General features: G+C 40.6%; 1 protein-coding gene across 3 annotated transcripts in view; it reads left to right on the top strand.

Moving 5' to 3' along the window:
• Positions 1-20,033, top strand: part of NFIL3 (nuclear factor, interleukin 3 regulated) — a 28,658-nt gene extending 8,625 nt beyond the window's left edge. For all 3 annotated transcript variants that reach the window (XM_056525637.1, XM_056525642.1, XM_056525648.1), the window contains exon 2: positions 17,871-20,033. In XM_056525637.1, the coding sequence (XP_056381612.1) occupies positions 18,059-19,441 (1,383 nt within the window). In that variant the 5' untranslated portion in view covers positions 17,871-18,058 and the 3' untranslated portion in view covers positions 19,442-20,033. The remainder of the gene's footprint in view (positions 1-17,870) is intronic.
• Positions 20,034-27,592: the final 7,559 nt, after the last annotated feature.

The following is a 27,592-nucleotide window of genomic DNA, read 5'->3' as shown; positions in this document are numbered from 1 at the left end:
TACTATATAAACACCCGCATGTCCATTCACTATATACTTGTAATAGGCTGGCACTGCTGTGCTGCCATGTTATTACTACACATACTATATAAACACCCGCACGTCCATTCACTATATACTTGTAATAGGCTGGCACTGCTGTGCTGCCATGTTACTACTACACATGCTATATAAACACCCTCACGTCCATTCACTATATACTTGTAATAGGCTGGCACTGCTGTGCTGCCATGTTATTACTACACATACTATATAAACACCCGCACGTCCGTTCACTATATACTTGTAATAGGCTGGCACTGCTGTGCTGCCCTGTTATTACTACACATACTATATAAACACCCGCATGTCCATTCACTATATACTTGTAATAGGCTGGCACTGCTCTGCTGCCATGTTATTACTACACATACTATATAAACACCCGCACGTCCATTCACTATATACTTGTAATAGGCTGGCACTGCTGTGCTGCCATGTTATTACTACACATGCTATATAAACACCCTCACGTCCATTCACTATATACTTGTAATAGGCTGGCACTGCTGTGCTGCCATGTTATTACTACACATGCTATATAAACACCCGCACGTCCATTCACTATATACTTGTAATAGGCTGGCACTGCTGTGCTGCCATGTTATTACTACACATACTATATAAACACCCGCACGTCCGTTCACTATATACTTGTAATAGGCTGGCACTGCTGTGCTGCCATGTTATTACTACACATACTATATAAACACCCTCACGTCCGTTCACTATATACTTGTAATAGGCTGGCACTGCTGTGCTGCCATGTTATTACTACACATACTATATAAACACCCTCACGTCCATTCACTATATACTTGTAATAGGCTGGCACTGCTGTGCTGCCCTGTTATTACTACACATACTATATAAACACCCGCATGTCCATTCACTATATACTTGTAATAGGCTGGCACTGCTGTGCTGCCCTGTTATTACTACACATACTATATAAACACCCGCATGTCCATTCACTATATACTTGTAATAGGCTGGCACTGCTGTGCTGCCCTGTTATTACTACACATACTATATAAACACCCGCATGTCCATTCACTATATACTTGTAATAGGCTGGCACTGCTGTGCTGCCATGTTATTACTACACATACTATATAAACACCCGCACGTCCATTCACTATATACTTGTAATAGGCTGGCACTGCTGTGCTGCCATGTTATTACTACACATACTATATAAACACCCTCACGTCCATTCACTATATACTTGTAATAGGCTGGCACTGCTGTGCTGCCATGTTATTACTACACATACTATATAAACACCCGCACGTCCATTCACTATATACTTGTAATAGGCTGGCACTGCTGTGCTGCCATGTTATTACTACACATGCTATATAAACACCCTCACGTCCATTCACTATATACTTGTAATAGGCTGGCACTGCTGTGCTGCCATGTTATTACTACACATACTATATAAACACCCGCACGTCCATTCACTATATACTTGTAATAGGCTGGCACTGCTGTGCTGCCATGTTATTACTACACATACTATATAAACACCCGCACGTCCATTCACTATATACTTGTAATAGGCTGGCACTGCTGTGCTGCCATGTTACTACTACACATGCTATATAAACACCCTCACGTCCATTCACTATATACTTGTAATAGGCTGGCACTGCTGTGCTGCCATGTTATTACTACACATACTATATAAACACCCGCACGTCCATTCACTATATACTTGTAATAGGCTGGCACTGCTGTGCTGCCATGTTATTACTACACATACTATATAAACAACCGCACGTCCATTCACTATATACTTGTAATAGGCTGGCACTGCTGTGCTGCCATGTTATTACTACACATACTATATAAACACCCGCACGTCCGTTCACTATATACTTGTAATAGGCTGGCACTGCTGTGCTGCCATGTTATTACTACACATACTATATAAACACCCTCACGTCCGTTCACTATATACTTGTAATAGGCTGGCACTGCTGTGCTGCCATGTTATTACTACACATACTATATAAACACCCGCACGTCCATTCACTATATACTTGTAATAGGCTGGCACTGCTGTGCTGCCATGTTATTACTACACATACTATATAAACACCCTCACGTCCGTTCACTATATACTTGTAATAGGCTGGCACTGCTGTGCTGCCATGTTATTACTACACATACTATATAAACACCCGCATGTCCATTCACTATATACTTGTAATAGGCTGGCACTGCTGTGCTGCCATGTTATTACTACACATGCTATATAAACACCCTCACGTCCGTTCACTATATACTTGTAATAGGCTGGCACTGCTGTGCTGCCATGTTATTACTACACATACTATATAAACACCCGCACGTCCATTCACTATATACTTGTAATAGGCTGGCACTGCTGTGCTGCCATGTTATTACTACACATACTATATAAACACCCGCACGTCCATTCACTATATACTTGTTATTCCCAGTTCTTACAGGAACTATTCTTTCTCCTATCCAAATAAGGAAACTCTGTACATGTTTAGCTCCCATTTATCCATAGTCATCTAATAGAGAACAGGACTCCTACCGTACACATGGTAGTAGTAGACAGTGAGGAAGTGTTTTCCAAACAGTGTGTCTCCAGCTGTTGCAAAACTACAATTCCCAGCATGCCCGGACAGCCGCTGGCTATCCGGGCATGCTGGGAGTTGTAGTTTTGCAACAGCTGGAGACACACTGTTTGGAAAACACTGCAATAGGGGCTATGGTTATGTTTTGACTACCAGTGCTGAGGTTCCAGATATGGGACCCCCTGCCATATTATGGCCCATGAAGAATATATATATATAATGATGCAGTAAATACTGTATGCCAGTACATGCTGGGCATTGTAGTTTTTCAACAGCTGGAGAATAACAGGTTGCAGAGAAATCTCATGGTGTGAGGTCATTGTTTGGCATTACAGAGTTACTTTAATATTAACATAAATATTTTAAATGAACTAATGCCAGAAGGTTATAAAATTAGTAAATAAATGACCTCTATATAAAAATGCCAGGCTTCCAGTACTTGACAGCTGTTGTATCGCCTGGAGGAAGTTTTATGGTTCTTTCCTATCTGACACAGTGCTCTCTGCTGCCACCTCTGTCCCAGTCTGGTACTACCCAGAGCAGAAGTTTGCTCCTGCTCTGGACAGTTCCTGACACAAACAGGGGTGGCAGCAGAGAGCACTGTGTCAGATAGGAAAAAAGGTCAGATTTGATTGACAGCTGGGAAGTAAGGGAGGTGCTGCTGCCAACTTCTTCCGGCTGTAGCTCATGATTGCAGCGGGTCTCAGGAGTGAAACCGCTGCGATCTTAAAGGAGTATTCCAGGAAAAAACTTTTTTTTTTTCCATATCAACTGGCTCTAGAAAGTTAAAAAGATTTTTAAATGACTTCTATTAAAAAATCTTAATCCTTTCAATAATTATCAGCTGCTGAAGTTGAGTTGTTGTTTTGTGTCTGGCAACAGTGCTCTCTGCTGACATCTCTGCTTGTCTCAGGAACTGCACAGAGTAGAAGGGGTTTACTATGAGGATTTGCTTCCAAACTGGGCGGTTCCCGAGACAGGTGTCATTAGAGAGCACTTAGACAGAAAAGAATAACTCAACTTCAGCAGCTCATAAGTACTGAAAGGATTAAGATTTTTTAATAGAAGTAATTTACAAATCTGTTTAACTTTCTGGAGCCAGTTGAGAGATATATATATAAGTTTTTTTTCCTAGATAACCCCTTTAACATTTGAGGTATCTGGACAACATGTCAAAAGTTGTTTCAAATGACGCTCTGGAGAGATAAAAGTATCTTCAAATGAACTGATTCTGGAAAGTTCTACAGATTTGTCGATTACCTCTATATAAAAAATTGCCAGCCTTCCAGTACTTACCAGCTGCTGTATGCCCTGGAGGAAGTCATGTAGATAAGAACTCCCCAACTTCCTCCAGGGCATACAGCAGCTGGTAAGTACTGGAAGGCTGGCAGGCTACACCTATTTCCAACCTTTCTATTTGTACATTCATGGAATATATAAGTCACATAAATATGAATGTGCTTTCTCTTGGAAGAATGTGAAAATGCATCCAGTGTCCTTAAATTGAAGTGGAAGAGACGGGATATGTCAGCATGGGAGGGAGAGGCTGCATATTTGACGTGACTCTTGTAACCTGAACCTTGGCGGAGAGATTTTTGGTGTCCTTAGTAATGTGGTGTAGAGGGGTAGCTGTAGTTTAGCAGTGGTGAGCCCCGGCTGCTCTCCATTCCAGTCTGCTGGGCACTGTTCACGATCACCCTGCGCTAATCAGTTTTGAAATCTGATCTTGGAGACAGGATAACAGTGTTTGTTTGCACAGAGCGGGCAAGGCAGTCGTGGAGGAGGGAGGGATGCTTTGCCAGTCACGTATTCCCAATGTTTGTGTGTAGTCGTTCATTAACATTGTAATCCACAGACCAGGGAGGGATGGGAACCCTCAGCCTCCCCCACTGTTACAAGGGGAAACAACTTCATAAACCGCTCAGCTCTAGACCAAGAATACAAGACATTGGGGGAGATTTATTATCAAAGGATTTAGACTGCTTTTTCCCGTCTAAAATTGTCGTACAGAAAGTCGCAGTCTAAATATGTGCTACTTTTTCACGACTTTTGCTTTAGAGGATTTTTAGAACATGATGCATTCTAGTCTATTTTAGATGGGAAAATGCATTGGTGCTTAATTTCTCAATAGCGACTTTTCGGCGAAAAGTCACATTGGCCGAAAGTACGCCAAAATGTCAGGCCATGCTGGAGCAGGTTTAAAGGAGTAGTCGAGTGGTGACTCAGTGGTTAACAACTTATCCCCTATCCTAAGGATAGGGGATAAGTTGCAGATCGCGGGGGGTCCGACCGCTGGGGCCCCCCGCGATCTTGTGTATGGAGCCCTGACAGCCCGTGGAAAGGGGGCGTGTCAACCTCCGCACGAAGCGGCGGCCGACACGCCCCCTCAATACAACTCTATGGCAGAGCCGAAGCGCTGCCTTCGGCAATCTCCGGCTCTGCCATTGAGATGTATTGAGGGGACGTGTCGGGGCGGGGTGTGCGGGGGTCGACACCCGCTATCTGGCCGGAGAGCCGGGGTCCCGTACAGAGAGATCGCAGGGGGCCCCAGCGGTCGGACCCCCCGCGATCTCAAACTTATCCCCTATTCTTAGGATAGGGGATACGTTTTTCACCACTGGACTACCCCTTTAAATACAGTCTAAAGCAGTGGTCTCCAACCTGCGGACCTCCAGATGTTGCAAAACTACAACTCCCAGCATGCCCGGACAGCCAACGGCTGTCCGGGCATGCTGGGAGTTGTAGTTTTGCAACATCTGGAGGTCTGCAGATTGGAGACCACTGGTCTAAAGCATAGATCATGAAGTCTGTGCACAGAGTCGTTTGACCTTTGATAAATTAGGCGCACAATAGACCGGACTAACCCTCTGTAGGTTGGTCTATATTGATGCGGGAAATAGACAGCTTTGATAAATCCCCCATTATGACCTATTATTACACAAGTAAACCTTTTATAATCCATGGAAAACAGTTTAGCATAGCTGTAATCTGTTGTTCTCATTAGGGTTCATTTAGGTGGAGATGGAGGGACATAGTGGGGGAGATTTATCAAAGTTGTCTATGTCCTGCATCAATATAGACCAACCTACAGAGGGTTAGTCCGGTCTGTTGTGCGCCTAATTTATCAAAAGGCGCACGGCTCTTGATAAATTCTGCGCACGGACTTCGGGATCTACGGTTTAGACCGTATTTAAAGGGGTACTACCGTGGAAAACTTTTCGTTTTTTTAAATCAACTGGTGCCAGAAAGTTAAACAGATTTGTAAATCACTTCTATAAAAAAAAACTCAATCCTTCCAGTACTTTTTAGGGGCTGTATACTACAGAGAAATCTAAAAAAGAAATGCATTTCCTCTGATGTCCTGACCACAGTGCTCTCTGCTGACCTCTGCTGTCCATATTAGGAACTGTCCAGAGAAGCATATGTTTGCTATGGGGATTTTCTCCAGTTCCTAAAATGGACAGCAGAGGTCAGCAGAGAGCACTGTGGTCATGACATCAGAGGAAATGCATTTCTTTTTTGGATTTCTCTTTAGTATACAGCCCCTAAAAAGTACTGGAAGGATTAAGATTTTTTTTATAGAAGTGATTTACAAATCTGTTTAACTTTCTGGCACCAGTTGATTTAAAAAGAAAAAAAAAGTTTTCCACGGGTAAACCTGCTCCAGCATGGTCTGACTTTTCAGCGTACTTTCACCCGATGCAAATTTTCGCCGAAAAGTCGCTATTGATAAATTCAGCACCAATGCATTAGACTAGAATGCATCATGTTCTAAAAATCCTCTAAAGCAAAAGTTGCGAAAAAGTCACACGTACTTTCTGTGCGACAATTTTAGACTGGAAAAAACAGTCTAAATCCTTTGATAAATCTCCCCCATTGTTTATTACTATGACACCAACATATTCAGTAGAGCTGTACAGAGAACATGCTAGAACCATGACAACCATATTTAAACTAACAGGTAGATTAGTCTTTACAAACTCTGATGTAAATTGACTTTATCAACATTACAGTGAGCTATATCTGTTAGGACGCAGTCACACAATCATTATGTAATACGGCTGCGGGATCCGTCGGGGGAAATGTAAAAACTGTCCGCTGCCGTATCCCTGCTGTATCCCAGAGTCAGATAGTCATTTATGAATTGGATCTGTTTTATCGCTGGACTAAAAACTGTGGCTGTGGTAAAAATCAAGCAGTTGTATTGCACAATTGTAGTGTGAATGTAGCCTTAGAAGATACTGTGTTGGTACATGTCACTACAGGTTCAGCTCACAATGTGCATGTAATGCTTTGTACTTTTTAGCTCAAGGTAGCCGATGAAAGTAAAGTACAGCGAAAGTGGGATTTCCTTCTTCGCTTGTAGAACTGGTTTGGATTCAGGACTTGTTAGGGAACTCTGTTATGAAGTCACTTTCTTGCTCTTCGTGTTGCCAAAGCTATTGCACTGCCAGACTTCTCACCAGCTTTACTAACTTTGAAAATGCTTGGTTCTAATGTTTCCTTCCAGAGAAGGACATTTAATATTCTTCCACTAAAATGTTATGTTTGCTTACAATCACCAAAATGAGACCTAAAACGTAATATGTGACAATACCACAATCCTATTGTGCTACAATATCAAGGGTTGTGTTACCTCGGAGCAAAAGCTACTCAAGCTTTGCCTGATAGGAACCTATGACTTACAGTTTACAAGCCACCATGACAGGGACCACTCTTCAGACCTTTCTTTTGTGACAAGATTGAAGCCTTTATATTGTGTGGTTTCTGGTTGGTACTTTATCTAAAACCACAACAAAGCGGCACAGCTTCATTTGTTGGTTACTAAGGCCGCCTCGTACATGACGCATACAACCACTAGGAAAAGCACCAGTCAGAACACTAGCATCTCCCCCAAAAATGAATAAAGAGAACTCATAACAAAAGTTTTAAAGTGTGTAAAAAATATTGGGGTCTTTTTAGAACTTTTAGAATGTATTCCTAGGGCACCCCCAGCCTACTGTGGCTGATAGCATAGAACTTTGTACCTGGTTACTAATAACACACTACTGTAAACTTTACAACACTTTATAGACCTTTCTGGATTATTAATGCCATTACTCACTTTACTATGTGGGTTTTTTATTTACACATGAGGAATGGGGGGGGGGGGGAAGCTAATTACATTTAGGTAAGTGTTTTCATATGTGTGAAATAACATGGGGAAACATCTTTCCTATATTAGCAGTGTCCCTGTGTACAAGGCAGGGTTCACAAAAAATGGCTTGTTGCATGAAGAACTTCTCTGTAGATTTTAAAGGGGTACTCTGGTAGAAAACAAATGTTTTCAAATCAACTGGTTCTAGAAAGTTAAACAGATTTGGAAATTACTTTTATTTAAAAATCTTAATCCTTCCATTACTTCTCAGCTGCTGTATACTACAGAGAAAGTTAGGTAGTTATTTCCAGTGCTCTCTGCTGACACCTCTCTCAGAGTCAGGAACTGTCCAGAGTAGGAGCAAATCCCCATAGCAAACCTCTCCTGCTCTGGACAGTTTCTGACACAAACAGAAGTGTCAGCAGAAAGCACTGTGGTAAGACTGGAAAGAACTACATAACTTCCTCTGTAGTATACAGCAGCTGAGAAGTACTGGAAGAATTAAGATTTTTATTTTTTTAAAGTAATTTACAAATCTGTTTAACATTTTTCCTGACTTCACTAAGGCACTTGTGTATAAAAACCACAATACACAGCCAAGTATCTAATGCAGGGATGTGGAAATTCTATCGCTAGATGCCCGGGACATGCAGTTCTGGGTGTAGGGAGGGTGAATTTTTTTCAGGCCTCTAGCTCTGCTTCGGGCAAGCAGGGGTGATCCACTGTAGAGGTAGCCGGAGAGCTTACCTCTTGTTCCCTGGTGTCCGTGGCTCTTTCATTGATAAAGCTTAGTCCAGCCAGGCTCTATCAATGGAGCGCAGAGAACACAAATCAATGGAGTTCAATAGAACTGCATTGATCTGTATGAGGAATCTAATGATACATCCTAAAAGTCCAAGTGTCAAAAAAAGTTTAATAAAAGTTTAAAAGAGACACATTAACCCCTTCCATATTAAAAGTTCAAATCACCACCTTTTCCTATATAACCCCTTAAGGACTGAGGGTTTATTGGAAATAAAAATGCCATTTTGTAAATTTTGGGGGGCTTCCGTTTCTACACAGTATATTTTTCGGTAAAAATGACACCTTATCTTTATTCTGTAGGTCCATACGGTTAAAATGATACCCTACTTACATAGGTTTGATTTTGTATTACTTCTAAAAAAAAAATCATAACTACATGCAGGAAAATTTATACGTTTAAAAATGTCATCTTCTGACCCCTATAACTTTTTATTTTTCTGCATATGGGGATATATGAGGGCTCATTTTGCACGTGATTATGCACGCGGCGATACGACATATGTTTTATATTTTTATTCACTTTGATTTACACTTTTATTAGGGAAGGGGTTAAATCACATTTATTAAAGGAGTACTCTGGTGGAAAACATATATATATTTTTTTTAAATCAACTGGTGCCAGAAAGTAAAACAGATTTGTAAATTACTTCTATTAAAAAATCTTAATCCTTCCAGTACTTCTCAGCTACTGTATGATCCACAGGCAGTTCTTTTCTTTTTGAATTTCCTTTCTGTCTGACCACAGGGCTCTCTACTGACACCTCTGTCTAGAGCAGGATAGGTTTGCTATGGGGATTTGCTTATACTCTGGACAGTTTATATAATGGACAGAGGTGTCAGCAGAGAGCACTGTGGTCAGACAGAAAGGAAATTCAAAAAGAAAAGAACTTCCTCTGGAACCTACAGCAGCTGATAAGTACTGGAAGGCTTAAGATTTTTAAATAGAAGTCATTTACAAATCCGTTTTTAACTTTCTGGCACCAGTTGATTTAGGATTTTTTTTTTCCAGTGGAGTACCCACTATAACATGCAGTACATTGATTGCAGACACTGATCAATGCTATGCCATAGCCTAGCATTGATCAGTGTTATCTGCGCTCCACTGCTCCTGCCTGTATCTTAGGCACGGAGCAGTGAATCGATGATTGGACAACGAGGAGGCAGGTCGTGTCCATACAGCAGTGGTCCTGATCAGCCTGACTGAGCTGCCGGGAAGGTTTTACTCTTACTTTAGATGCGCCGATTTGATTGCTGCATCTGAAGGGTTAATACTGAGCATCATCGCGATCGGTGATGTCCGGTATTAGCCACGGAACCCGGCCGTTGATAGACACCGGGACCGACCCAATATGACGCGGGGGCACAGTGACCCTGCGTTATATCGCGGGGGCCGAGGCAGGATGTAAATATACGTCCTGCATCGTTAAGGAGTTAAAGAACATTTAAACAAAAAATAAACATATTTGGTATCTTTGCGTGCATAATTGTCCGAACTATTAAAATAAAACATTATATATCCCGTACGGTAAATAATGTAAAAAAAAATACCAAACCCCATAATTGCAAGTTTTATAACATCCCCCCCAAAAAATAAAAAGCGATTAAAAAGTCAGATCAATACCAAATGGTACCGATACAAACAACAGATTATGGTGAAAAAATTTAGATCTCATACAGCCTGGTATATGAAAAAAAATAAAAGCTTACAGGGGTCAAAAAATGTCAATTAAAAAGAAAAATACTAAAAAGTTCAGAATTTTTTATTAATGAAATGTGACAGAAACTATACAAGTTTGGTAGTGCTGTAATCAGGCCGACCTAAAGTATCAAAATAACATGCTAGCTTGACCACAAGTTTAATGACGTAAAAAAGAAAATCACCAAATTAGCTAAATTTTGTTTTTTATTTCAATTTTACCTCACCAATATTTTTTTGTTTTGGAGCATATGTTATGGAAAAGTAAAAGATGTCATTACAAAGTACAATCTGTTCTTCAAAAAAAAAGCCCTCATATGGGTCTGTAGATGGAACCATAAGAGGTATGGTTATTATTGGGAGGAGATAAAAACGAAAATTGGCCAGGACAAGTGGAGTGTCATGAGGAACAAGTAGATTGTGCTCCTGTTTTAGTCCATTTAGCAGGTAATTTTTTTTTTTTCATTTCCACACCCCTGTAATGTATATGGGGGGTTTCTGACTCCCTTGACAAATGATGTTGGGTATAAGAATGATCAGCCTTGTTGAATTTAAACTGGCTTATCCTTTTGTTCTCACAGAGAAACCACTGCCAGAGGTGGTAGTTGTTGGCTATACATGTTGTACCCAACCCAATGTGCGTATACTTTGGCAACCTGTCAAAATTGGCTGACAACTAATACCTGCACAGAGAGCCACATGCCCCATTTAGTTTAAATGGCCAAAACATATTTATCTATTGACTACATTCGGGAAATTTCCCAAGCGTATACAATTTTTATTCTGACTCAAACCACGTTTTTAAGTCCGATTAAAAACTTGTGTACATGTATGAAATGACCGAATGTAGTCACTTGCTGACTTCCTACCGGCCTCTGAAGTAAATGGGGCCCAATGCTGTCCGTGTAGGGATATCTCAACAGCTGATTTTGACAGGTTGCTAAAATATTAGTGCATCTGAAGGCCAAATTGTGATATGAATGGGCCCTTTATTTGTATGGTTCTCTTAAATAGATGTAAATCCCTCCAATAATATTCCAAAAACCAGCAGCTATGGGCAATCCAGTATATATATTAATGCTTATGGCAATCTAGTATATACATGTATATTAATGATTATGGCCTTAAAACTAGGTGTTCAGTAAACCCATAGATGAAATGTCCAGGTGGCCATGCCCTACATTATCTTTGAGTTACATTTTCTAGCACTGTTGAAAGATCCAGAAGACAACATTAAAGGTTTTTAGCAGCATGGTATTTGTTAGAGCACACAGGAAACTGAGTCTGTGCTTGGAACCTCAATTTGGAGCCGTTCCATATAGATCACACCTCTGCATGAAATAATTATATTTAGTCTGTCACTTCCTTTTGGTCTTCACAGTAGAAATGAATAAATGTTGTTACTGTAAGGCTATGTGCACACATCACTTTGGTCAGTATTTTCACCAAAAACAGGAGTGGGTCCAAAACATAGAAGAAGGTGCACATCTTTCAATTACCGGTATATTTTTTCTCAGTGTCCGTTCCACTTCAGGCTTTAATACTGACCAAAATGAGGGCCAAAATATGGTTTGTGCGCATAGCCCAAGAGAAAGACATGGTGGTTTACAAGTGTTCAAATTGTTACCGCCATCTATATAAACTTTCGACAGATCATCCAGACATGTCAGAATTTTAGATTGCATCGGGGCTCCGTCCTGTTTGTGAATTATATGCGTTTCCCCTTTTCAGATGGGGACCAGTGGAGATCAGCAGGGACATGGCTACTGTTGTGACGACAGTGGTGGGATATCTGTGAAGCCAGTACAATTTTTTTTTTAATTTTTAAACAGTCTACCGTTTTCCCTTTTTACCTTGCTGGACAACACCTTTAAATGGGTATTCCACTGGCCAGTGTTTGGAAGTAAATGTTCCGAAAGCGGTTTTTGCGATGTGGGGGTTGGCCACGTCCCTCGTGACATCACGACCACGCCCCCTCAATGCAAGTCTATGGGAGGGGGCGTGACTGACATCACGCCCCCTACCATAGACTTGCATTGAGGGTGTGTGGCCATGATGTCACGAGGGACATGGCATCACGGCCATGCCCCCTCAATGCAAATCTATGGGAGGGGGCGTGACGTCCTGCAGCACAATAACAGCATTCGGAACATTTACTTCCAAACGCTGGGCAGTGGAGTACCCCTTTTAGGTATATCAGTGTGAGATGCTAATGGTTCAACAAGGTTTTTTATTGAAGAATTTTTTTGTTTTCATAATACAAAGATATACAAGGTTTTCTATAAAACATAGAAAAGTGAAAGTAGCTCAACATTGCAGGTAGGCCCTCTAAATAAGTGAACTAGAATATTATTAGCACCTGTGTAACTATATTAAATCCTTATTTTCCAGGTCTAGTGACTTTTGTGACTCCATTAGATGGTTAGATAAGGAGATCAGTGTGCAGCAAAGTCCATGCCGTAATAGGTTAGATAACATTGAAGTACACCTCCCAAAACATTACAGAATCCATGCATTTCGTTCGTACTAGAACAGAGAGCAGTTTATGTTACACCGTTGTGTGTAAATTGTTTCTGCCTGTAACTGTAAATCGAGTAAAGATGAAAGCAAGTTACTAAGCACCAGTTACATATCATAAAACCATCTGAGAGGCTTGTGGTTTTTATATTCTTCGTGACGTGCTGTACATGAAAGAATGCTGCCGCTTATAGAAATGAATGTTCAAATGTCAGCTTCACTCAGTTACATCTACCTTAAATGAACTGAATGCACCCATTGCCACAGCATGGGGTAAGGATATGCCTTATATAAGCTCTTATTACCTACAGTATGAATACCACCTTTCACATATGTACATATCCTTATTTATTTTAGCTATATATGAACATGTTTTACATTGGCATGTATTTTAGAAATCATATTTAATTAGTAAGCATTTAGATTTATTAAAATGGAAAAAACAATAAAAAACCAAAAGGAAACAAATCAGAGCCCTTCATAAAGTTGGGACACGTGTGAACAAGACAACATCCTATATATGAAGGGCCACTTACACAGTGCATTTACTTTTAGATGTTCTGTGTTACACAATCTCCATGATGAGCTAAGATTGCCTTCTTTGTGGTTTTGTGGCTTTTAGCCCACATGGGCTGTTGCAGCAGTTAGCAGTAAAATAGTCACCACCTCGCTGGTCCCTGGAAATAGGAAATTCTCCTCTGGATCAAGTACAGCAGTAAAGATACATAGAAGGTTCCTAACTGTCACTTTTGCTGTAGTTGCTGCATGTGTTTGTATATTACTTTATAAGCCTTTGTGATGAAACAAAAGGAAAGCATCGTTGAAAGAAACGCCATTGAGTGTTTGATCTGCTCTTACTCTCACTACCACAGAATAAGTACAAGAACAAGCGCCACTGACTCATACGAAAACGGATTAAGATCTGTTTTATGAGAAATCACTGGAAGCAATGATCAGCATTGATTTACATGTAGTCTTTTGGCAGTAATAAATATGGTTCTATGCATTTATTCTACCATTGTATAGTAGTGTGACTACTAGTTTTGCCCCTGCATACACTATTGAATGCACATTACAATTTATTTCAGTATACCACTAATGTGTCATTGTCTGTGAAGAGCTCTATCACTGACCTCCATTGAAATAGTCACTAATACAGTATGCAATTATTTGTAGGGCTAAATGCTCAAAAGTGCAAAATGTCACCAGAAAACATTGCTCATTATAAAATAGAAAAAGGTCAGTGATATAAAGAGTTTTACCTTTTCAGTGTGTCTAATACCATAGAATTGTGTCATAACTGCTACTATGACTGGACGTACACATGACAGTCTGGCAGTTGTCTGGTTGTCAGTCAGCTCAAAGTACAAATGGGGCAGCATGCCACATTCCAGACTTATGATTGTTCCAGATTATTCAGTGGGCATGCTGTGGATAGGTTTCAGAATTGATTTGGCAGCAGCTGATGTGCAGTCAATGGCTATTTACAGCACAAAGTTTCAGCAAAATATTTGAGGAGTCTCACAATAGCCTACATAGTATATTAGCCATTAAAGGGGTTTTCTGGGACAGCCTGGGATCATCTTCAAAATGAGCCATCAATATGTTATCAGTAGGGGTCCAACACAGACACCCTCATTGATCAGCTGTTTACTAGAGCCATGTGGCTTTCATACACTGTGAACAGAGAGTGAAGTAGAAATCTCCATACATTGTCTAGTGGCCATGCTGTGTCCCATTCACTTCACAGTGAGCTGATCTGCAGTAACCCAGCATAGCCATTATAAAATGTATGAAACCTTCTGCCTCTGTTCACGGTTTACAGCTATTTGGTAGGGGTGTCAGGGGTTGGAACCCACTGATGAGATATGGATGCTTTATTCTGAGGATAGGCTATTAAAAAGTCCTAGAAGACCTTTTTAAACCAATGACACATATGCATGATTGGACCATTTCCTTCTGTCATAGTGTAGCCACGATATGCCAACTTCTCATGGTTTTACAGAGCCAATGGTTCTGCGATGATCTAACTTTTGTTCAGTAGAACTATGGGAGGTCTAGATATTGCTGCAATAACACAATTGCTAAAATGTGGCCATATACTGGAAGACTCACAGAGGATATCTGCACATTTTGCAGTACCTTTTACTTTGAATATATGACATCCTGTGTATGACCAGTCTAATTTTATACTGTATGAATGTCTAATGTCTCACGATAGATGAATGGGAGAAGAGAAATTCCAGGGCTCTCTGGGATAAAACGTCCACATCTTTATTGCATCTTCTTAAAAATAATTACAGCAAAAAACTGTATAAAGCAACAACGCATTTCGGGCCTGTGTGATCACTTCCTCACAACTCATTAGCTGAGCCATAGTATGTAGCTGTGAACTATTTGGCAATACATTTATTTGGAGCTAGTAGATGACTACATTTCTTTATTTTCGCATAAAGGTGACTTCACACACAATAGATTTATTGCTAATATTTCTGTAACTGCAAGATTTAAATCTATTCACATGGTAGAAAAACAACCCCATTGAGATCATTGGTACTGCTTTTCAGTCACAAAAATTCCTGCAACATATGTGCCGCATGTGAATTTAACTTAACCATTCCATTAATTATATTTTATTCCTGTCTTCCAGTTGTTTTATTCCAAGGAGAGAAAGAGGGAAATAAAATTAGATTAATGGGCTGTGGTAAATGAGTGAAAAGCTAACCTTGTTGGCTGTCTGTGTACCTTGGCAGCATTCTTACTGAGCATTAGCTGGCTAGATATATTTATGTGAACAGTTGTTCTTTTACTATTTTTGATTCACTGAAAACCTAACTAACCATAGTAAGTCACAAAAGCAGAAGAATCATTTTTCTGCCAAGCAAAGTCACAGTCAGCAAGTCCTCCATTCCAGGTCCTGGCTAATTACTTCTTGTATGAATCGCTTGTACACGGAAATCATGTGATCTCTGTTTTGCATTTTCTAATTAGCAGTGATAGAATTAGGTATTGGATGTGATTCATTTAGCTGCCATCTCCAATGATTACTGTCCATGCAAAAAATGGGCCTTTTGCGTCATTTCCATTTCACAACATGTAAGCAAATAGCACTGTATGTTACTATAACCTGGGTGGTTGTAATGAGCAATACGAATTCATTCTCACTGGAACCCGGCATATTACTAGTTACTGGTCAAAGTCTCCAAATTATAATAGTACCATATTATTACTAGTTACTGGTTAAAGTCTCCAAATTATAATAGTACCATATTATTACTAGTTACTGGTTAAAGTCTCCAAATTATAATAGTACCATATTTCCTTCTAGCCTATATGCACAAAAAACTAATAACAGGTTTCTCACTTTTATTTATTTTTAATTATTTTTCTCATTCATTTGTTTGGAATTGGGACAAATTCCTCATCACCTACCTTCAAGCTCAAGCACTGGTTGTTTCATTTGTCCATCACATGTTTCAGTTCAATACAATTGAAGTTTATGGACAACCTATGCAGTTATATGGTATCCCGTTGCATATGCTGTAGCCACACAGTGTAAAAAAAAAAATGGCAAATTAAAAAGTGTGAATCTGAAAGAAGAAATTGACATCTGCACTCACCTGTGTACAACTTCGCTTTATTTTATCATCATAAAGAATAAGCAAGCCGGCCTGGTGGGATCGGCAAACAAGGAGCGCAACAGCCGAGGCTGTGCGGGTGGGCGGCGAGCAGCTGGTTTTGCGGGTAAAACCGCTTCCTCTGGCCTCACCTGTCGTCACATCCAGGTGTGCTTATACCTGGTGGAAACTGTGACGTCATGGTGGAGGAGGAGCGCTGAGCGCTCAGATAAAAAAAACAGAAGGCAACCAAGATTAATGACACATAGAAGGGACCTACAAAATTATTGTAGGTCCCTTCTATGTGTCATTAATCCCGGTTGCCTTCTGTTTTTTTCATCTGATCGTTCAGTGCTCCTCCTCCACCATGACATCACAGTTTCCACCAGGTATAAGCACACCTGGATGTGACGACAGGTGAGGCCAGAGGAAACGGTTTTACCCGCGAAACCATCTGTTCGCTGCACAGCCTCGGCTGTTGCGCTCCTTGTTTCCCGATCCCACCAGGCCAGCTTGCATATTCTTTATGATGATGAAATAAAGGGAAGTTGTACACAGGTGAGTGCAGATGTGAATTTCTTCTTTCGGATTCATGCATAGATAGTCTCTATCTCACAATCATCTAGCACCCCTGTAATCCGGAATCTGCTTCTCCTGCACGGGACCTTTTACATTAAATGTTTTTGCATGCTATGACCGTTGGTAGTGCCATCTTACCTTTCCTCTACTGCCTCATAAATTAAAAAGTGTATTGCTGTGAAGCTCCAAACTATGGCAGCCTTGTTGATATCTGACAGCAGTCGTTCAATATTCTATTTTTTTTTTTTATAGATTAGGAGTATATTGTGTTTGAAAACCAGATTGTGTGATTATATAAAACTACAGCTTTTTCTTGCTGCTTACATTACAAATTTTAGTCTTGACCCTGTACAGTACATGATATTTATGAATGCTTTATTTTTATTTTTTTGTATATATTTGATTTTTTCAGGGGCTTTTTGTTCTCAATTGAAGTTCATTTTTTTTCCACTTCTCTTTGAATATTAAGCACCAATTAATCATTCCACACACTCTTTGTTCCTTCTACTCTCTAAATCTCCAGACTGGAGGCATGCAAAGTCTCAGACTCACCAGAGATAATATAAGCAAAGCAAATCTCTGCTTATATGATGATTCTGGTGCACCTGATCATTGTTTGCTCTGAACCAGAAACATGCCCCGATAAGTTAGTCTGTAAATTTGCAGAAGTGTTTTGTGATTGTGGTTGCAATAGCAAACCATCACTTCTGTAGCTCTAGTGGAATCTTAACTTCTTCCTTACAAGAGGGACTTTTAGCACAAGTCATAGAATAATATTGCAAAGTACTGACGTAGTGTTTTATATTTAAATGTGGCATTTAATCATCTTCCGTGTTTTAAAACCAATGTGTTCTCATTTTGTGCAGGTGGCAAGATATATTCTGGGCATGCTGCAAAGATGGTCACAGACTCGATACCTCAACCTCGTGGAAGAAATATTTATAGCAGATGGAATTTCCTATAATTAAGATATTAATGTTCACACGGTTTAAGGAGCACTGTCAGAAAATTCTCTTAAGAGACTGTGGACCATTTCTAACATCAGTTGGCGCTGATGCAGCTAAGAAAAATGCCTACCATTAAAAACGAACAGGAAGGTGCTGATTCAAGGAATAGTATGGAGAACATCCTTGTGCTTAATACTAATATGCCCGACATGTCTGAATCAATGGACTCCAGTAATGACATGTTGTATAATGAAGGGGTGGGTTCAAAAAACAAGTCCTCCTCCTGTCGCAGGAAAAGGGAATTTATTCCTGATGAAAAGAAAGATGCCATGTACTGGGAAAAAAGAAGGAAAAACAATGAGGCTGCAAAGCGATCCCGGGAAAAACGCAGACTAAACGATATGGTTCTAGAGAATAAACTGATTGCGTTAGGAGAGGAAAACGCAAACCTGAAAACAGAGCTACTGTCTTTAAAACTGAAATTTGGATTGATAAGTTCTGCATCTTATGCTCAAGAAATCCAAAAGGTTACAAGTGCCACAGCTGTGTATTTCCAGGAATATGCAGCTGCTAAAGCAAATGTGAGGTCTTACTCTGGAGAACACCCTTTAATAAGCAGTAGCTGCATCTCTGTGATTAAGCACTCCCCTCAGAGCTCTATTTCAGATGTATCTGAGGTATCATCTGGGGAGCATGTCCACCCAAACTCAACCCAAAACGACTGTAGAACCTCTGAAATTAAGTTTCAAATGGTAAAACAGGAGCCCCTGGAACTTGAGAACTTTACTCGGGAACCTAGGGAAGAAAATCCCTCCTATGCACCATCTATTTATCAGAACTATATTGGAAGTACATATTCTGGATATTCACATTCTCCCCCACTCCTGCAAATTAACAGCTCCTCCAGCAACTCTCCAAGAACATCGGAGGCTGATGAGGGAGTGGTAGGAAAGACTTCTGATGGGGAGGATGAGCAGCAAGTTCCTAAAGGTCCTATCCATTCCCCTGTTGAACTGAAAAATGGTTATACAACAGTAATAAAAGTCCCAGAGGTGAACTCCTCTGCACTGCCTCATAAACTGCGAATTAAATCAAAAGCAATGCAGGTAAAAGCGGAAACACTGGAGAACGATTTTGATGCCACCCAAAAACTGCCACTGCCAATTGACATGTCTTCAAAAAGGCACTTTCCCCTGGAAAAACATAGTAGTGAACCCCTGGTACATTCTTCTTTGTCCCCCTTGTCAGTTCAGGTAACTAATATCCCAGACTGGCCTATAAAATCGGGTCAGTGGCATCACAAGGAACTCGATAAAATTCCAAACATTTGCCAATCTGCTGGAATTGCAGGAATGTCAGACAATGTCTACAAAGCCTCTGAGCCAGAGAACTTGTATTTGAAGCGAGGTATTGCAAATTTATCTGCTGAGGTGGCCACGCTTAAAAGACTTATAGTTGCTCAAGAAATCTGTACTTCAGATTCCAGCTAAATTACTACTGAAAGAAATTCAGATTCTTAATGTTAAGGGTGTCGTTTGCAGTAAATTGGTATGTTTTGTAAGATGCTGATTTTCACTGGACTTGTGACGTCATTTCACTGTTTTGTTCCTGTAATGATGTCTACTAAATATTGTCTTTTTTGTGCACAATATTCTGAAGACTAGATTGTGTTATGATCACTATGCCTTGTGTACAGTTATGTAGCTATTGCAAGGTTGTAAATATTTTAAACCTTATTTTTGCTGGTCTGTTATAAACTGTGCAAGTTACCAGTTATAATAAAGTATTGGTGACAAAGAAGGAACTTTGGTCTAAATAAGTGGCAATTAGAAAGTAATGTGTTTTTAATATGTACCTGTGTAAAATAGAAAATGTGTAAAATGTATTTATGTAGTTATGGGTAATATGTGTATGTGGCCCACAATTGATTATTGCAGTGGTGAAGAGTTAAGTTTACCAGCTGAGCACCTGATTGTAAAGGTGTCATTGTTATGCTTATTTTATCTTTTTTTATACATTTTCCCTAAAAGGGTCCTCAATAAAGTGAAGGGAAAACAACTTGATATGATTATATTTCAAAAGAGACTACTGAAGGCTTTTAGAGTATTCACCTTTATTGTAGAACAGCAATACTTGTATGTACCCTACATCTCCTGTAGGTAGGTTGCTAATATAGGCTTTTTTTTTTTTTTAACATTATTACAGATTGTTTTAGGTCATCAATTTATGACAAAGGAAAAAAAAGGGAACAATGAAAAGGTGTGAGCAATAAAACAAAGCAGGAAACCTCAGGTACACTATTATATAAAAAAAGGCTCTTGAAGCATGGACAGTAGGTGTCATGATCCAAAGCCTAAAATTGAAGGTTCCATCTCAACACTAGATGAAAGAAATAATGTTACCTAAAGGGGTAACAACCTAAAAGGTGGCCACTGGTAAAAAATAAAACAAATGAAGCTATACCTTCCAGTATTAATTACCCCCTCCCTCCTAGCATTGACGTTCCAGTGCCTGCCATCACTGCTGCAGCTAATTGTGTTTTGTGGCATATAATGCCAGGGCCTGCAATTGGCTACAGCAGTGATGTAGGTATATAGGCACGTCATCACTACAGCAGGCAGGGAAAACTGAAATGGTGACACTGGGAAATTATTACACTGGTGAGTTTGATATTTCATCACAATTCCTACCAGTGGCCTAAAACAAGTTGGAATACTCCTACCAAACATCAACCACATATAATTATTGGTGAAAGGAAAGAACACATTTTATTATGGACCAATTACATATACTAAGACCTGTAATATTTAGTAGTTGGCAGAGACAAGTACCCAGCACCTGATTGTCTTCTGTGGCTAATGTAGCAAATAATTGTACAGGAATCATTTATAGCAATTGTGTTGAACAGACTGAGGGGTATGTCTCATGCTAGGGCATCATGGTGACATCTGCAAGTTATGCTTAGAGTGCTGCCCAACACAAACTCATTGTTTTCTTATGGAGGTGGGGGAGTTTTTTTTTTTTTCTTAAAGGGAAACATTGAGGTAGGAATAATTCAGCTAGACATGCCAAAACTCTAGCCTGAAACTTCCCATACTAATGAGAATGTTCAGGTGGATCATGCTAACATATTCTAATGAACCTAATGAGATTGTGTAGGGGGTGAGGTGGCAGAAAATTCCACTGGTCAGTTACTCTCAGCATAAGCTTAAGATGCATTGGATTTTGTTTGCTTTATATCATCCCTTTGAGGGTTTTTTTCAAGCATAAGTTACATCCGTTCATATTGTTGGATGGGGATTGAGTCATTAACCAAACAGTTCTAGTTATTTCTCTGACTTAAATCTCAGGACAGCTAGATAACACTGTTGCACTGATTTGCTAAATCTCTTTTATGCCCATAAGTCTTTTGTTAATATATTTAGGGCTATATGTTATTTAAACAGGGAAGGATGAATCTTGGCACTCATTTCTACATCTTATTTAAAGATATCTCTGAAAGGAGAGAGGCATTTAGGGATTTCTGCTCAACCTGTAACAGCAGTCTGCATATCAAAAGATCTACTTTATAAAATCCAGAAACAAGCAGAAGTACATATTCTGCATATGTCAAAAGATCTACTTTATAAAATCCAGAAACAAGCAGAAATATCATGGAAGATGTTTGTTTTGGTAAAGTACTGGAAGGAGGCTCTAAATCAAGAGAAAATCAAGAAGATGGCATTGCTGCAATCTAATGTTATTCATGTGTGAAGACCCATTCAGTTTACCACCATTAACAGCATTTAATATTTTGTGGCACACAGACAATAAAAAATAAATAAAAATAAATTAGGTATAGATGCCATCTTATTGCTGCATATAACTTGAACATATAGAGAGTCATCAAATGGGTTGTTAACCCTTAAAGGACAAGTCTCATGATCAAAAATGTATCCCCATCCTGTTTGGATCCCTGATGTGTTAGCATAGATGCGCAACGTGACCCCCGCCCGAAGTGGAGGCCGCCACACCCCTTAAATATAGCTCTATGGGAGAGCCGATGATTGCGAATTGCTCTTCCATAGAAGTACATGGAGGGAGGGGGGGGGGGGGGGGCGTGGCGACCTACGCTTCAGGCGGGGGTCATGACACGCTCCTGTGCTAGCGCACCAGGGCTCCAAACAGGAGATCGCGGGGGACCCCAGCGCTCGAACCCCCATGATCATGAGACTTGTCCTTTTAACCCCTTAAGGACCAGGCCATTTTACACCTTAAGGACCAGAGCGTTTTTTTGCAAATCTGACCACTGTCACTTTAAACATTAATAACTCTGGGATGCTTTTACTTATCATTCTGATTCCGAGATTGTTTTTTCGAGACATATTCTACTTTAACTTAGTGGTAACATTTTATGGTAACTTGCATCCTTTCTTGGTGAAAAATCCCAAAATTTGATGAAAAAAATGAAAACTTTGCATTTTTCTAACTTTGCAGCTCTCTGCTTGTAAGGAAAATGGATATTCAAAAAAAATGTTTTTGGGTTCACATATACAATATGTCTACTTTATGTTTGCATCATAAAATTTATGAGTTTTTACTTTTGGAAGACACCAGAGGGCTTCAAAGTTCAGCAGCAATTTTGACATTTTTCACAACATTTTCAAACTCACTTTTTTTCAGGGACCAGTTCAGTTTTGAAGTGGATTTGAAGGGTCTTCATATTAGAAATACCCCATAAAAGACCCCATTATAAAAACTACACCCCCCAAAGTATTCAAAATGACATTCAATAAGTGTATTAACCCTTTAGGTGTTTCACAGGAATAGCAGCAAAGTGAAGGAGAAAATTCTAAATCTTCATTTTTTTTTACACTCGCATGTTCTTGTAGACCCAAATTTTGAATTTTTGCAAGGGGTAAAAAGGAGAACATTTTTACTGGTATTTGAAACCCAATTTCTCTCGAGTAAGCACATACCTCATATGTCTATGTTAATTGTTCAACGGGCGCAGTAGATGGCTCAGAAGGGAAGGAGCGACAAATGGTTTTTGGGGGGCATGTCACCTTTAGGAAGCCCCTATGGTGCTAGGACAGCAAAAAAAACAAAAAAAAAAAACACATGACATACTATTTTGGAAACTAGACCCCTCGGGTAACATAACAAGGGGTAAAGTGAACCTTAATACCCCACAGGTGATTCACGACATTTGCATATGTAAAAAAATTTTTTTTTTACCTAAAATGCCTGGTTTCCCCAAAATTTAACATTTTTAAAACGGTAATAGCAGAAAATACCCCCCAAAATTTGAAGCCCAATTTCGCCCGATTCAGAAAAACCCCATATGGGGGTGAAAATTGCTCTGCTGGCGCACTACAGGTCTCAGAAGAGAAGGAGTCACATTTGGCTTTTTGAAAGCAAATTTTGCTCTGGGGGCATGCCGCATTTAGGAAGCCCCTATGGTGCCAGAACAGCAAAAAAAAAAAAACCACATGGCATACTATTTTGGAAACTAGACCCCTCGGGGAACGTAACATGGGGTAATGTGTACCTTAATACCCTACAGGTGTTTCACGACTTTTGCATATGTAAAAAAAAAAAAATTTTTTTTTTACCTAAAATGCTTGGTTTCCCAAAAATTTTACATTTTTAAAAAGGGTAATAGCAGAAAATACCCCCCAAAATTTGTAACACAATTTCTCGCCAGTACGGCGATACCCCATATGTGACCCTTAACTGTTGCCTTGAAATACGACAGGGCTCCAAAGTGAGAGCGCCATGCGCATTTGAGGCCTAAATTAGGGATTTGCATAGGGGTGAACATAGGGGTATTCTACGCCAGTGATTCCCAAACAGGGTGCCTCCAGCTGTTGTAAAACTCCCAGCATGCCTGGACAGTCAGTGGCTATCTGGCAATACTGGGACTAGTTGTTTTGCAACAGCTGGAGGCTCTGTTTTGAAAACAGTGGCGTACCAGATGTTTTTCATTTTTATTGGGGAGGGGGGCTGTGTACGGGTATGTGTATATGTAGGGTTTTTTACTTTTTATTTTATTTTGTGTTAGTGTAGTGTAATGTAGTGTTTTTAGGGTACAGTCGCACGGGCGGGGGTTCACAGTAGTTTCTCGCTGGCAGTTTGAGCTGCGGCAGAAAATTTGCCGCAGCTCAAACTTTCAGCCGGATACTTACTGTAAACCTCCGCCCATGTGAGTGTACCCTGTACATTCACATTGGGGTGGGGGGGAGAAACATCCAGCTGTTGCAATACTACAACTCCCAGCATGTACAGTCTATCAGTGCATGCTGGGAGTTGTAGTTTTGCAACAGCTGGAGGTACACTGGTTGTGAAACAAACTCAGTAACAAACTCAGTGTTTTGCAACCAGTGTGCCTTCAGCTGTTGCAAAAGCTACAACCCCCAGCATGTACGGACAGCGGAAGGGCATGCTGGGGCTTGTAGTTGTGCAACAGCTGGAGGCATACTACTTTGGCTGGGGATTGTAGTTATGCAACAGCTGGAGACACACTGGTTTGCTACTTAACTCAGTGTTTCACAACCAGTGTGCCTTCAGCTGTTGCAAAACAACTCTCAGCAGTCACCGACAGCCAACGGCATGCTGGGAGTTGTAGTTATACAACAGCTGAAGGTACACTTTTCCATAGAAAAAATGTGCCTCCAGCTGTTGCAAAAACTAAGTCCCAGCATGCCCATAAGGGAATGCTGGGAGTTGTGGTGGTCTGCCTCCTGCTGTTGCATAACTACAGCTCCCAGCATGCCCTTTTTGCATGCTGGGAGCTGTTGCTAAGCAACAGCAGGAGGCTGTCACTCAAGTCCCTCGCCGCCGCCGCTCCTGGGGCCCCGATCCCAACATTGACGCCGGGGATCGGGGTCCCCAGCTCCCGGGGTCTTCTTCACGCACCCACTCACGTCCTCCGGAAGAGGGGCGGAGCGGGTTGCGGGAGTGACACCCGCAGCAGGTGCCCTGATTGGTCGGCCGGGAATCAGGGCAATCGTGAGGTGGCACCAGTGACACCTCACACCTGCTGGCTATGGCTGTTCGGGGCCTTCAGAGACGGCCCCGATCAGCCAGTAATTCCGGGTTACCGGGTCACTTGAGACCCGATTGACCCGGAATCCGCCGCAGATCGCTGGGCTGAATTGTTCAGCGATCTGCGGCCATTGCCGACATGGGGGGTCATCATGACCCCCCTGGGCGAACGATTTCAGCAGGCATCGGGCACCGGCTCCCCTCCGGCTAGCGGCGGGGGGCCGGGAATGGACAGGACGTACTCCTCGGTCCTTAAGGACTCGGAAACGGGGGCGTAGGAGTACGTCCATTGTCCTTAAGGGGTTAAAGACCACAGGTTTTCTAATTTTTTTACTTTCGTTTTTTTCCTCATCTTCTAAAAATCATAATGCTTTCAATGCTCCACCTACAGACCCATATGAAGGCTTTTTTTTTTTTTTTTTTTTGCACCACCAATTCTTTGTAATGTCATCAATAATTTCACCACAAAATCTACAGCAAAACCAGAAATAACATTTTTGCAGGACAAAATTGAAAAAAAAGAACCCCAACACTTTTGGGGGCTTCTGGTTATACGCAGAGCACTTTTTAGTAAAATGACACCTTATTTATATTCTGTAGGTCCATATGATTAAAATGATACCCAACTTATATAAGTTTGATTTTGTTTTACTTCTGTTAAAAAACTATAACTTTTTCCCCGAAAATTGGTACATTTAAAAGTGTCCTATTCTGACCCCTATAACTTTTTCTGTATACGGGAATGTGTGATGGCTCTTTTTTTGCGCCGTGATCTGCAGTTTTTATTGGTACCATTTTTGCTTTTATGGGACTTTTTGATAGTTTTTTTTGTATAAATTTTTTTAGGGTATACAAAGTGACCAAAAATACGTAGTTTTGGCTTTTTTTTTATGTATACGCCATTGACCTCACGGTTTAATTAACATTATATTTTTATAGTTCAGACATTTACGCAAGCGGCTATATCACATATGCTTATTTTTATTATGTTTACGTATTTTAAATATGGAATTTGGGAAAAGGGGGGTGATTTAAATTTTAAATATGGAGGGGGTTAATGGGTGTTTTTTAAAGTTTTATTCAACTTTTTCTTTTACACTTTATTAGTCCCCTTAAGGTACTTATAGGAGGAATCATTAATTTAATCACACAGATCAATGTAATTCCATAAACCACCAGGGACTGTTTATAGGTCCCTTTAGACGCTGTTGTCAAAGCTTTGACAGTGGCGATCTAAAGGGTTAATAGCTGGCCACGGCAATCGCCGCATGTCTGCTATTAACAACAGCCCTCAGCTACAGGAGTCAGCTGAGGGCAGCCCGGTATGGAGCATGCTCAAGTCAGGAGTCCGTGACATACACTGTTATCGGCACAAGGGACGTGTATACACGTTCTTGGTCTTTAACAGGTTAAACACTGCCAACAAAACAACCCCCCCCCCCCCAACCTCACTTGCCCAAGCCCCTACCACTGCTGTTATGACTGTGCTTTCTGAAGACGTCTTAGCACACAGAAAATGTCGGCTCAGCCAATCACTGGTGACGGGGTAAGCCCTTATTTTATATTAAGCCACCACAAACCCTTAAAATTTTCTTTTTGCAACTTTGAGCAACCGCTTTAAAAGGGAAACGGCTTTATAATGTGGAGGCCTACTCCAGAAGCTGATTGCACGGGTTTTAATGATGACTGTTTTCCAGGGATTATTACAGTAAATGTTTGTTTTGTCAACAGATCCACCACAGGTAGAATGAGCTTCAAAAAGGAGGATGGTCACTAAAATTAGTGTCAATAGAATAAGCATTAAAGGACAACTGTAGCGGAACACTTTTATATATGCCCATGCCCAGCGTACCACTGGCTGCAGTGATGTCCCGCCCCGGCCTGTGATAGGCTGAGCCCACTGTCATGTAAGAAGCCGGCCAGAGCCCCTTACATGACAGTGGGCTCTGCCTATCACAGGCCGGGGTGGGACATCGCTGCAGCCGGTGATACGCCGACTGCTCTGCGGTGTCCCTGTCCCCAGGAAGTGGAATGAGGTTAGCACTGCCGGACTGTGAGGCCTGTGCCGGACCAACCGGGGCTCGTAGGAAGGTATGTATGAGTTTATTTTTGAGGCCCGGGCATATATAAAAGTGTTCCACTACAGTTGTCCTTTTACATATCAGCAAGTTTATATAAACTGGTCTCATATACTTTTTCATATGACCTGATGAAGAGGGGAGATTCTCTTTGAAACGCTTATCATTATGTTATTCCCCCAATAAAACTTACCTTTGCTTCTACCTTGGACATTTGTTGATCTGGAATATCAGTATCCCTGGCTGGTGCTCCGGTAAGTGTCTTCCATTTCTCCAGCTGCTCCAAACGGATGTTGGTACCTTCTACCTTTAATTCTAAACACAACCACATTTCCAGTTATAAGTGGATGAGCACACAATTATGCAGCAAGGTTTTTGAGGTTTTTTTTCTTTCCCGTTCAAAGATTTCTGTTTATTTTGCAATTTAATTCTTCAAGTTATAGGTCACATTAAAAGGTGAAATGCCTTCTGTATACCTATTTTGGTTAATTGGTCATGCATGATCTGTCTGCCATCTTGATAGCTATTTCCCCTCAG

The sequence above is a fragment of the Hyla sarda genome, chromosome 1, assembly GCF_029499605.1.
Source record: "Hyla sarda isolate aHylSar1 chromosome 1, aHylSar1.hap1, whole genome shotgun sequence".
NCBI lineage: Eukaryota > Metazoa > Chordata > Amphibia > Anura > Hylidae > Hyla > Hyla sarda.
Note: the sequence above shows the minus strand (reverse complement) of the source record. Positions and strands in the feature narration are given on the sequence as shown.